The sequence below is a fragment of the Notamacropus eugenii genome, chromosome 4 (genome assembly GCF_028372415.1).
Source record: "Notamacropus eugenii isolate mMacEug1 chromosome 4, mMacEug1.pri_v2, whole genome shotgun sequence".
Classification (NCBI taxonomy): Eukaryota; Metazoa; Chordata; class Mammalia; order Diprotodontia; family Macropodidae; genus Notamacropus; species Notamacropus eugenii.
The window spans coordinates 57,826,311-57,839,251 of record NC_092875.1 but is presented as its reverse complement, the minus strand read 5'-3'; the positions used below and the strand labels follow the sequence as shown (position 1 = coordinate 57,839,251).

General features: G+C 39.6%; 1 protein-coding gene across 3 annotated transcripts in view; it reads left to right on the top strand.

The window, feature by feature from the left end:
- LOC140499585 (cytochrome P450 4F11-like) overlaps window positions 1–12,941 on the top strand; it is a 48,126-nt gene that overhangs the window by 14,189 nt on the left and 20,996 nt on the right. For all 3 annotated transcript variants that reach the window (XM_072601201.1, XM_072601199.1, XM_072601200.1), the window contains exon 2: window positions 5,732–5,948. In XM_072601201.1, the coding sequence (XP_072457302.1) occupies window positions 5,733–5,948 (216 nt within the window). In that variant the 5' untranslated portion in view covers window position 5,732. The remainder of the gene's footprint in view (window positions 1–5,731; window positions 5,949–12,941) is intronic.

Genomic DNA, 12,941 nt, shown 5'->3' with positions numbered 1-12,941 from the left:
GCCTGCCAGTCAGGAGAAGCTGAGTTCAATTCAACCTCAAACACTTACTAGCTATGTGACCCTGAGCAAGTCACTTAGCCCTATTTGTCTCAGTTTTTTCATCTGGAAAATGATCTGGAGAAGGAAATGACAAACCACTCTACTATCCTTGCTAAGAAAACCCCAAATGGGGTCATGAAAAATCAAACATGACTAACAAACTAAACAACACAAAAAGTCTTCCCCATTGGACTGTGAGCCTTAAGAGCATGGTCTGTTTTTGCCTTGCTTTGTATCCCTAGCAATTAGCACAATGCCTGAACATAGTAGGCATTTAATAAATGCTTGTTGACTTGACTTCGCTGATTTGCCATGAATCATATTTCCTCGTCTCTTCTCCAGGACCATCACCGTCATTTCACTTACTCAGTTTTGCTTCCTTTGGTTTACATTGTTATAGTCACTGTGCATGTTGTTCTTTGTGGTTCTGCTTAGTTTATTCTGCATCAATTCATCTAAATCTTCCCAAATTTCTCTGAATTCACCATTTCTTACCATGTAATAGCATCTCATTTCATTCATATATCACTTTTTTCCTAACCATTTCTCAATTGATGCTCACCAACATTTATTCTAATTCTTTTTTATATCACAAAGGACTTCCAGGAATGTTGCAATATATATAGGACTTTGGACCTTCTGTCATTGACCTGCTTGTGGACATGCCTAGTAGGGTGATCACTAAGTCAAATATAATGGACAGTTAAATTATTGTTCTTCCAAAATTCCAAATCATTCTCCAAAAGTTTGCATCAATCCACAGCTATACATCAATACACAGCATAGTGTATTAGGATGCCTGTCTCCCTTTCGTCTTTGTATTCCCAAAGCTTTTCATAGTGCTTGGCGTATAAATGCTTGATAAATATTTACTGAACTAAATTAATTGGTTTAGTGGAGTCCATGGATATATCAGACCTGAGGCATGACCTCAAAGGTGAAGAGGAAACATGGTATTTTGGAATGAATAATCAGGGGACCTGGATTCTAATTTTGGTTCTAGTATTGGCCAGCTCACTGTGCAATTTAGGGCACCACCACTCATATTCTGTCAGGTTTGTAACCTTGGAGTAATCTTGAACTCTTCCCTTTTCCTCTCTCTTTTACTTAATTAGTTACCAAGTATTATTGTTTTTATTACTGCAATATCTATCATATTCAAACCTTCCTCTAATCACACAGCCATCTATGGTTTAGGCACTCTTCACCTCTCATCTAGATTATTGTAATGGCCTCTTCATTGATCTCTCTATCTCAAGTCTATTCCCTCTACAAAATTACTTTCTGTAAGCACAGATATCATTCTGTTCCCTCCTTATTCACTGAACTCCTGGGACTACCTTCACCTCTAGAATAAAAATTGAAATTCCTGTTGACTCTTAAACAATAGCTACTGAAGATCAGGAAAAGAAAATTCTTGCCTCTGAAGTCCTTGGGATGGTCAAATGCTTCAACTGGTTAACTGTTAAATGGTAGTAGTTGAAATGGCTTTAAAGAACAGATATTAGATAGTATTTACTTTGTGGCTGCATCCTATGATTCATGGGACCTTTCCATTTGACTTGCAGTTGCAATTTCTAAATTGCATTGTTTCCCTCATTAGAATGAGACCCTTGAGAAAAGGAATTGTCTTTGCTTTTATACTTTTATCCCCACAATGGTTTATATATTGTAAGGGCTTAATAAATGCTTTTCTTTCCTTCTTTTTTCTTCCTTCCTTCCCTCCTTTCTTTTTTCTTTCTTTCTTTTTCTCTTCCTTCCTTCCTCTCCCTCCCTTCTTTCCTTCCTTTTTCTTAGTTATTTCCTTTTTTAAAAAAAAATTCTTTTATTTTCTCTTTTCCATTGTCAAGGAATAGAGGGGGATTCAAGGGAAAACTTCATGAAGGAGATGACACCTGGGCTGAGCCCTAAAAGTAGTCAAGGATTCTGAAAGGTAGACAGGACAAAGCAATGTATGCATTATGAGGGAAGTCTTATGTGAAGGCAAAAGACCTAGTGGTTCAAGGAACAGTTAGAAGTACAGATTGACTGACAGAGTTCTTGAACATAGTTATGTAAAAAGAAGACTGGAAGGAGACTGTGGAGGGCTTTTAATGCCAGTCTAGTTTCTTTTTTGTCCTAGAGGCAATAGGGAGTCATGGAAGGCTTTTTAGCAAGTGAACTACCTGTTCAGTACTATATATTAGGAAGATTGCTCTGCAAGCTGAATTGGGAAGGACTAGAGTAGTGTTATCAAGCTCACATAGAAACAGGGTCACTAATCGATAATAAGGATTGTACTTCTAAAATATAATGTCATCTATGATTAAATGTATCTTTATTTATCTTGATAACCATTTTTCAATTATATTTTTATCTGCTTCAAACTGTACTGCAGCGTAGGCAGTATTCAGAGCTTTGACACCTCTGATCTAGAGGACCAGTCAGGCAAGGGAACCAATCAGGTTGCTGACTCCTGGTTGCTACTTTCATCTTCTGGGAGCTTTGTGTGCAGTGGGGTCCTTTGCTGGCCTGATCTTGCATAACCTGCCCCCTTGTGAGAAACATGCTCATTCTAAAAAAAACAACACCCTTTCCCTTTGAGGAACGTTCTCACTATATTTATTTTACATGCATTCATTCCAAATGAATGGGTAGTTCCCGAATGAAGTACACTTGTTCAGACAAATGTGAGCCTTTTTGTGTACTGTTTCCAATTTGAATTTCCCACCTCCCTCCCATTGGCTGGGACTTCAGAGTTCATAGCCTATCTGAAAAACTCCTAAACCCCACCCTGACCTAGGTCTCTATTCCTGCTTACATTTCTCATTTTCTTTATACTTAGTAAAAGAAGAATAAATGATAAATGCTTTTAAAGGAATCCCTTCTCTTGATAACAGGATAAACTCAGGATATCTAAATTTCCCTCACCATTAACATAAGTCCTAACATTCAAAACAGTGTTGTGAAATGAAATGCTCCACCACCACGACCCCACCTTTGGAGTAGTGAATTTTACTCAAAGTAAAATGAAGCAGTTGTTTGCCCTTAGATTTGCTGATAAACAGGTGTCCACATCCTGTAGCAGGAAGTATTAACATTACCAAGACTTTCTTTCTAACCTGTTTGTTTTCTTGCTTTCCAACCAAATACAACACTTATGGTTTATTTATGTATTTTCTTGTGGAAACTGAAGTTCAGTTCATCTCTTACACCCTCAATTCTAATGCCCATTTTGAGCTTTTTCTGAGGCTTCTACGCTGTACCAACTTGGTCCACACCAGGGTCAGATTTTTGAGAATACAGCCCATCCCTCTCTTTGCCTAGCCCCTTACCCATTTTCCCCACCCCCATCACCATTTGTAAGCCCCTCAGCCTCTAAGTCCCAAACCCCATACTTTTCCCCTTCTTTCCCCCAATCATCACTCACTTTCCTTGGTGGGCCTCTCTAGGCAGGGAATTGAAGGATTTAAATCTGTGAAGCTTTCTAGTTCAGAGGGCAGGGGGGATATGGAAAGGAGAATCCAATGGTTCTGGGAAAAACCTGTAGAAAACCAGAAATTCCTGCTACCTTACTCCCAATAATCCCCCTCTCTTCCTCTCCTTCCCACCTTCAAAATAGGAAGTTCTGAGCTCTAGGGCCCTATCAATTGCTGAGAAAATAGCCTTTTGTCTGCAAACTAAATATAAAACAGCAGTTACCTGCCAATCAAAAAGGCTGATATTGAAGGCTTAGGCTTGTCGACCTGTAAGTTTGGTTAAAAGAGGCAAACAGGCTAAATTCATGTTGTTTATTCCCTTAAAGCTAGCAGATACATAATCATGGAGCCAGAAGGAAACTTCTGACTGCCCAATACAAGAATGAGAAGGTTTAAATATGTTTTAGAACAACCCCAAGATGTCCGTGTCCCTTAGATTTATGGTCCTCATAAGTTTTCACTATACCATGAGAAAGGAATTTCCTTAGTTGAATAAGTTGTAAATTCAGTGAGACAAGACAATTAACAAAGTAGTGTTAGTTGGAATTAATGATTCCAGGCTATCTCAGTTCCCTCTATATAGCATATGTCTCCATGAAAAAAGAATTCCACCAATCTGATTGCAGGCATCTTGTCATAAACAGGTGTTTGAAACTGCTGACACAAGAAACGACATTTTAGAGCAAAACAAAACAGTCTGATTGATTAGTTCAGTCTTTGACCCTTATTAAAAGTCCAAAAATGATATTAAGTGTTATCAGGCTGAATAAGAGAGGCAGGGGATTGTTCATGACTAGGGAAGTGATGGTACCATTGTATTCTGCCCTTTTCAGGCCAGTCAAGGAGTATTTGTATCCAATTCTGCTCTCCATGATTTAGGATGGACATTGATAAGCACCAAAGGAGGGTACCCAGGATGGTGAAGGGCCTTAAGTTCATGCCACATGAGAATTGAAGGAGCAAAGGCTGGACAATCGGGAGAAGAAATGACTCTGAGGAGCATGACAGCTGGCTCTAGGATCTGAAGGCTGTCTATGGCACAGAAATTAGCCTCATTCTGTTCTACCCTAGAGAATAGGGTCAAGAATAATTAATGGGGGGAGGAGGCAGAGTGCCAAAGAGATAGACTAAAATTTGTTGTGAAGAGCAGAATGAGCTTCCTGGGAACATAGTGCATTCCCCTATCACTGGAGGTCTTCAAGCAAAGGTTGTCAGATGACTTCTTGTCACACGTGTTCTATCGGTTGCCATCTAGGGTTAGTGGGAACCCTGAAATTCACCAAATATCTGCGATATGCCAAGCACTGTATTTAGCTCTTTATACATTTTATCTTATTTGATTCTCATAATAACTTTTGAGTTAGTTGTTATTACTATCCCTACTTCACAGCTGAGGAATCAGAGGTAAATAGAGGGTGAATGACTTGGTTAAGTGACTTGCCCAGGGTCACCCAGTTAGTAAGTTACATTGGATTTGAACTCAAGTCTTCCTGATTCTAGGCCAATGCTCTATCCATTGCATCACCCAGCTACTTAGCTAGCAAAGGGGATGGTGAAGGATTCCTTGTCCAGGGAGAGATATACACCTTTTTTCCCTTTAGAAACCTGGGATTCTAGGACTAGGATTCAGGCCAGTAAGAGGCCCAATCTCCAGAGAGAGACGTGTAGGGAGGCAACATGAGCTGGCCCCATTGTTATAGCTGCTCACAAAGGATTCCCAGGTCTAAGAGGGGAGCCAGGAAGAGACCAATAGGAACCTAAAATCAGGGGCACATTCTTCCAGCAGTACTCCTGGGGACTCAAGACAATCCTTTCCCATTCTTTACTTCACTTTTGCCTCCAAGAATATAGGGGAAGGATGCTTGCTCGAGTGTGATCCCTTGAAGGACAAGGAATCCCAGAGAGGGTAATCACAGCAAACATAGACCCTGGTTTTCCTCATTCCTTCATGGCCTTTCTCTCCCTGTCACCTTTTCCCTGTCTCCTCCCTTTCCCTTCTTGGCTTTCCCAACCTGGTCACTTTTCCCTCTGATCTCAAAATCCTGCTCCTCCTCTCTTACCTCCCCTCTTGTATCCCTTCCTTCTTGTTTGCCCCCTTTTCTCCTTCTCCTTCTGTATCTTTCTCCACATTTTCCCTCATTTCCCTGCCCAATGGTTTACCCCTGGGTGTCTCACCCTGTATCTCACCATTATTTCTCTTTCCTCTCTGTTCTACCCTATTTCTCCCACTATAGGATGCTACCTGGTTCTGAGTGGCTGTCTCACCAGCTGGGACTACAAGGACTGCAATCGAAAATTTCTTCAGTCTTGGTCCTGATCTTCCTGACATTTAGCACATGGATCCTGGGCAAAGGTCTGAACTTTCTCCACCAATTCTATATCAAGAGCTACAGGCTTCGATGTTTCCCTGAACCCCCACTACAAAACTGGTTTATGGGCCATACAGGAATGGTGAGTGGGGATATCTGGGTTTAGGGTTAGGGTAGAGGTGGGGGAGGCTCAGAGGATAGAGAGGCTGTGGGTTTCAGTAGGTAGGGGAGTCTAAGCTTATCAGTGGAAAGAAGACCTGGAAGGTGTGGGGGCACACAGCATCTGAGGGCACTGAAGGGCCAAGAGCCTGAGCGGATAATGGGAACTGAACATTTCAGCCTAGAATGGGGAACTGAGAGTCAGAGGAGCTGAGCAGACTTTCTCTAGGGAAGGGCCAGCTCAGGGTTCCGTTTCTCTAACATCCTTAGTGGTGCTAATATAACAAGAGTCCCCCTATACTTACTCCTTGGAGTTATTCTTCTTCAATAACCTCCAAGAGATGGAGAAATGTATTGCTTTTCTCAGTGGGATGTGGAGATAAGAAGAAAGCAAAGGCCACAGGTGGAATCCAGGAGTTATCACAGGATGAGGGGGAGTTCAGTTTAGTCTTTGTTGGGGGCCTCAAAGGCTGTTTGAGGTGATCTCTCCTGTCTCCTCCACCTTATTAAGGCCCCCTCTTATTAGGTCCTCACCCAAGACACAGTCTCCAACTCCTAGTAGGTCTTTTGCAGAGTGATTGAGCCTTCTGTGGGTAAATAAGAGTCCTCCCCTTTCCTTCATCACTTGAGCTCTTTCCTCTCCTTACTTCCCCTACCTCCTTCCTGGACCCTTGGTGCCTCACATGGACCTACTGTGTTGTTGGTCTTTGACATCCTTCAAGTTGAAAATTTCTGTCTGATTCGAACCAATGCCTATCAGAGAATCAGAGAATTTCAGAGTTGTAATGGACCTCAGAGGGTATCTAACCTGAACAAGTATCCACTCTATTCTCAGAAATGATCATCTAAACTTCACTGGAAGACTCCTAGTGACAGTGAATTCACTGCCTCCTAAAGTGGCCCTTTTTACTCTTTGACAACTCTAATGGTTAGAAAGACGTTCCTTACCTCAACCCTTAATTAGTCTATCTGCAGCTTCCCTTGATTGCTGCTAGTTTTGTTCTCTGGGAGGCAGACAGGACAAGTCCCCCTTTTCCTCTAGATATCTAGACAGCTCCCATTTTTACCTAAGTCTTTTCTGCTCCAGACTAGGCATCCCAAGATCCTTCAGCTGATTCCCATATTGCACGGTGTACAATCTCTTTACCATACTGGATCCTTTCTCTGCACATTCTCTAGATTGTCAATGTCTTCTCTAAAACATGGCACCTCAAACAGAACTCAGTACTTCAGATGTAGCCTGACTTGGACCAAGGACAGTCAGACTATCTTCCTTGTTCTTTGAAGACATACTCCTCTTAGTGTTGTCCAAGCTCACTGTAAGTTCCGTTGATTACCACATTTTAAAGTTTTGTCTAAAACTCACTTGCCTACATTTGGGAGACTATCCTCTTTCCTGTCACAGTGGATAGAGCATTAGACTTAGGGTCAGGATGACCTGAATCCTGTCTCCTGACTTACTTTCTGTAGTACTGGACAAGCAATTGAATCTCTCTCAGACTTAGTTTCCTCATATACAAAAGAGGAATAATAACATCTTCCTCAAATGGTTGTCGTGAGTAACAAACTAGACAAAATATACAAACAATTTTGCAAACTTTTATTTATAAATATTAGCTATTTTATTGTTGGCATTATTATGGTTGTTTTTTCTTCTTTAGTCATAAGACACTTCTCCCACTGCCATGATCTTTACAACAATGGTTTAACAATTGCTTCTTCCAGTTCTTTCAAGCTGAGGAGGTATAGCTCATCTGATCCTGGTAGACCATGATCTAGGTTAGGTATTCTCCTAGCATTTCCTACTTATCCTACTCTTCCCATTAGCTACTTTCTTTGTCTTTTCTACTCTAATGCTCATTCTTCTTGGAAGAAAAATCAGACACAAAATAAAGTTGAGTAGTTAGGTCTTCTCACTGTCATCTGTTATCATTATTCCTTGTTACCATTATTGCTAAGCAGCAGTCCTGTCCTGGGCAGGTAGGTCATGCAGTGTTCAAAGGGCAGGGCTTGAAATCAAGAACGCCTGGCTTCAAATCCTTCTTCATACCTGTACTCGCTGCATAACTTTGGGCAAGTCACTTAACTTCTGTCTCAGTTTCCTCAACTTTAAAGTAGGGGTAATAATATTACCTACTTCCCAGGGTTGCTATGAGGATCAGACAAGCTAATATTTATAATAGTACTTACCACAATGCCTGATACATAGTTGGCACTATGTAAATGCTTACTACAGCTACTACTACCACTACCACTACTACCAATACTACTACTACTTCTACTACTACCACTAGGACCACTACCACCACTATTACTACTACTACTAACTATTCCTTCTTTAGTCTTCCTTTTATTCTCAACATAGCTACAACAACTCTTATGGAGTTTTTAGCATTTACTACTAGCTAGATTCTCAGCTCATTCTGAACTTCTGTTACTGGTACTACGTTTACAGACTATAGCATTCTCTGGTATTCGTTCCCTGTTTTCTGTCTTTGTTTTCATGATCTATTCAAATGCTGCCAGTGGACTACCCAACACTAGCCCTAAAAAGATTTAGGTTCATGTTTGTGTGTGTGTGTGTGTGTGTGTGTGTGTGTGTGTGTGTGTGTGTGTGAGAGAGAGAGAGAGAGAGAGAGAGAGAGAGAGAGAGAGATAACATTTTAATAATAACAATAGTAACTATCATTTACGTAACAATTTAATATTTGCAAAGTACTTTACACATTTTATTTCCTTTGATCCTCACAAGAATTCTGAGAGGTAGGCAGCATTATCATACCTATATTACAGAAGAGGAAATTAAGGCAAATAGAGGTTAGGCAATTTATCCAGGTTTATACAGCTACTAAATGTTTGAGGCTACATTTGAATTCAGGTCTTCCTGACTCCAAGTCCAAAACTCTATCCACTCCATCAACTACCTGTCCCATTATCTTTTCTGATAGCCCCATTGCTTTTAACATCTTTTTTAAGTGACATTTCTATCTCTTATAAACATATTTAAGACTGCTATGTCAGAGTCCAAGTATGGTGACTGTTCTTCATTGTGAAAACAGGTTTTTTTCCCTAAAAATATTTTATGATAATCTTTCCAAATCTTTTCCATATTTCTTTTGACTGTTATCATCCTTCCAGTTTTGTCTTTAAATGCTTTGGAATGATTTTGCTTACTTGGGCGTCTCATCAAACTTTCTTCTAACTCATTTAGCCTCTGCTATGTTTCTCTGTTTTATGATGTGAGATTATTCATAAACTTCTATCACCCTGTGCAGTAAAATTTTATAGATAAGCTAATATTCTTGGCCTCTATCATTTGTGGTTCCCTTATCTTTCAACCTTGTACATGAGTCATGAATTTAGGGACTAAGATTATCTTTATGCTCGCTCTTTATCCTCCCTTTTATGTCCATTGGTTTGTGTAAATTATATTTCTGTGTGAAATTATTGTAATTGCAACATGAGACTGCAAAAAATTGCATGGGCATGGTGATCTGGTATACAGTCCAAGTAAAAGAGTCATCTCCTAAAGAAGCTAATATTTGCAAATGGCATCATGCTGGTTTCATCAAGCATTGAAACATTGTAGTTCTCCCAGAAGAGATCAATAACCACTCTAAAAGATTTGGCCCAATCATTCAAGTAGGAAAAACCAAATGGATGAAGAATATCAAAATGCCTGCTGTCCAGAATATAACATGCAGTTAGCTGGACAACCTAATGAGCTTATATGTATGTTTTATACATATACATATATATACATACATACATATATACACACATAGATATACACATATGCGTATGCAAATGTATATATGTATATATAAACATATACATATGTATGTTTATATCTGTCTAATCTATAACTATTTCTTTGACACACACACTGCAGATAGAACATGATTTAGATCCAGAAGTAAGCAGGAAGATGAGAGCAGTTTCTATTGCCTTTAGAAAATTGCAAAGTTTTCTCAATGACTAAATTCTCAGAAACAAAGATCTACTTTTTAATATGAATATCATATGAATGTTATACTGCAATTTGTTGTAGAACACTATAGTTTCTAAGAATTAAAAGTTAATATCATTCGGAGAGCAATAGAAAGGCACACAGTGGATAACTGCAGGCTGCAAGATATTACAAAGGAGATCTGGAGAAAACGATGCTGTTAAAGAAATGTATGATGGAAAGGAAGATGAGATGGTCATTTGGAAAGAGTAAGACATAGATTGCTTGTGTGTTTCTCCGGTATCTCTTCAATGTCAAGAGAAAGCAAGGAAGGCTCCCAGCATGTTGGGCAGACTCTTGGGGCAAATTCAGGGGAGGAGGGACATGGACAAGAGTGGCACAGAATGAACAGGTATGAATTAATTGTGATTTGCACAATTAGAAGGAACACTCGAATTGCTGAAATCACCAAATCATTTAATTATTTGAGGATTTTCTGTGTGGTTTTAGCCCCATTTCAGTGTGGAAGGGTGGATCTCTAAAATCAACATGATCTAGATATTTAATTATTATTGTGCTAGTAGGAACTGAGGCAAACAACAGCATGGCATCTGAAAATGGCATTTATTTGGTATAGAAAACGGAATACAAAAATAACTAATAGAAATATTCTTAGCAACTACTTGCTAAAATGAGTATTTCTCCACTTTCCTTTTGTCTGTTATAGCCTAATAAGAAGCTCTCTCCACTTCTTGCTTCCTCCCATCTCCCTATTTCTACTTTCAAGCTTGGAAAAACAGGCTAAGCCTTGTCTTCCTATTCCAATAGATTTCTCAGATGGTTGCAGCTCACTTTTGGTTTAGGTATTGAGATATACTATTTGTTTTAACCCGGGTCAGTCATAACCTCTATGAGCCCATTTTACCATCTGTGAAAGGGGCAATAACAGCAATAAGAAAAAACACAATCACAATCTCTCCCCATCCTTCCTTTAAGCCAAAATAAGACCAGGAATTTAGGCTTCTAAGCCACCAGGGGGCACTGTGGCCCAACCCATGAAGCTTGACTCTGAACATGGTAGAGGCAGGGAGTGCATGTTGCCACCCTATGCAGCTGTAGGCTTGGGAAAGCAGCTTGTGTCATATAATAGTCAGTCTGCAGTGGCTCCTGGTAATGGGTCCTTCTGAGCTGCAGACCAGCCTCCCCGACTTGGAATCTCTACTGCTGTCAGTCCTCCCACTTCTGCATGACTCCCTTGAATCCTGGCAATCTAAGGAACCCTAACTCTTGACCAGGATTTCACCCTCTCCAGCCCCTCACTTCCCTGCCCCATTATTTCCTCATTAATGGCAGATATCTCTCTCCTAGGGTAGTACAATTCCAGTGCCAATATTCTCTGGTCTAAGCTCCTTCCAGTTTGGATTTCACTTCTATTTATGTCCTAAAATATTTGAATCACCAAAGGCTTAGCATATATTAAACATATTATCAACCTGAAAATGTAGTTAAAAGAAACTGACAATCTAGATGATATATAAATCCATATGGTTTATTCCCTTAAAGTTAGCAGAATACGTTCAAGGAGCCAGAACTTAAATTCTGACTGTCTAATAAAAAGAATGAGGAGTCTTGAATACATTTTAAAACAATCCCAACTCAGGATGTCTATGTCACTCGAATTTATGATCTCCATATATATTTAGTCATAGTATGAGAAAGGAATTCTCTTAATTGAATAGGTTGAAAATACAAGATAAGACAGTTGACAAAGTGTCGATGGAAAATACAACCCAGGATACCCATTTCCTTTACCATTGAAATGCCACAGCATAATATATGTCCCTAAAATATTAAGAAAAACCCCATTACTCAAGATAGTGTCTCTGGTTAAGGGTCTCATCCTTAATGGCCATAAACAGAGGAAAATGCTCTTAGTCAGCTCCATCTTGCCTTATTGACACAGGAAGAGGCACGCTTTCTCTGAGTTTACTCAGAGAACAAAAAAGGGAATATCTGTTAGGCTCAGGAGCTTCTTCTGGTTGGTTAGGTCAAGATTTGGTCCTTTATTCGGGTTTAAATAATCATAAATTATCATCAGTGCTTAAGGAACTTACTAAATGTTTGACTGATTAACTAAGGACTGATCAGTTTCTGATATTCCATGTTCTAAGATTATTTTCACTTCTGAATCTCTGTGTTGGCCATTCTAAGCTTCCTTCTAGCTCTGATATTCTGAATCCCTTCCACTTCTAATGTCCTGAGTCCAAAAGTCTGTGGTTCCATAGCATCAAATTATAAATAGGTTAGGGCATCACAAGGGTTTGATAAGGCAGGCTATGAAGGCAATCTTTTACTGGTTCCCTCACTTGATTGTTCTGGGACTCCAGCTACTTCCCTGAGCTCCCTGCTCCTATTTCCTTTCTTTTTCCCTTCCTTCCTTTACATTTTTTTGTTGCCTTCCCTCTGGACTCCACTTTTTCTCTCTATCAATCAAACGAGAATTGTTAAAGTGCTTGCTTAAGTCACTATGTTAGTCACTGGGGATGCAAAACCAAAAATAAAATACTTCCTGCTCTCAAAGAACCGACATACTAACAAATAATAATAATTAGCATTTATATAGCTCCTACTGTATGCCTGACACTGTGATAAGATAATAACTATAATCTCATTTGTTCCTCTTGACAACCTTGGCAGTAGGTGCTATTATTATCCCCATTATACAGTTGGGACAAAAAGAAGTTAAATGACTTACCCAAGGTTATATAGCCAATAAATGTCTGAGGCAGGCTTTGAACTTAGGTCCTTCTGCCTCCAGGCTCAGTGCTTCTATCTTCTGTGCCACCTGCCTATCTCAGATGAAATAACATATACATATATAAGACATATGCAAGCTATATATATATGTATATATTTATGTACATAGAAAATGCATATGGTACTTTTTTGGAGTAGAGGCAGTGATAGCTAGGGGTAAGGAAGAATCAGGAAAAGCTTCATGTAGAAGGTGACACAAACTTTGAAGGA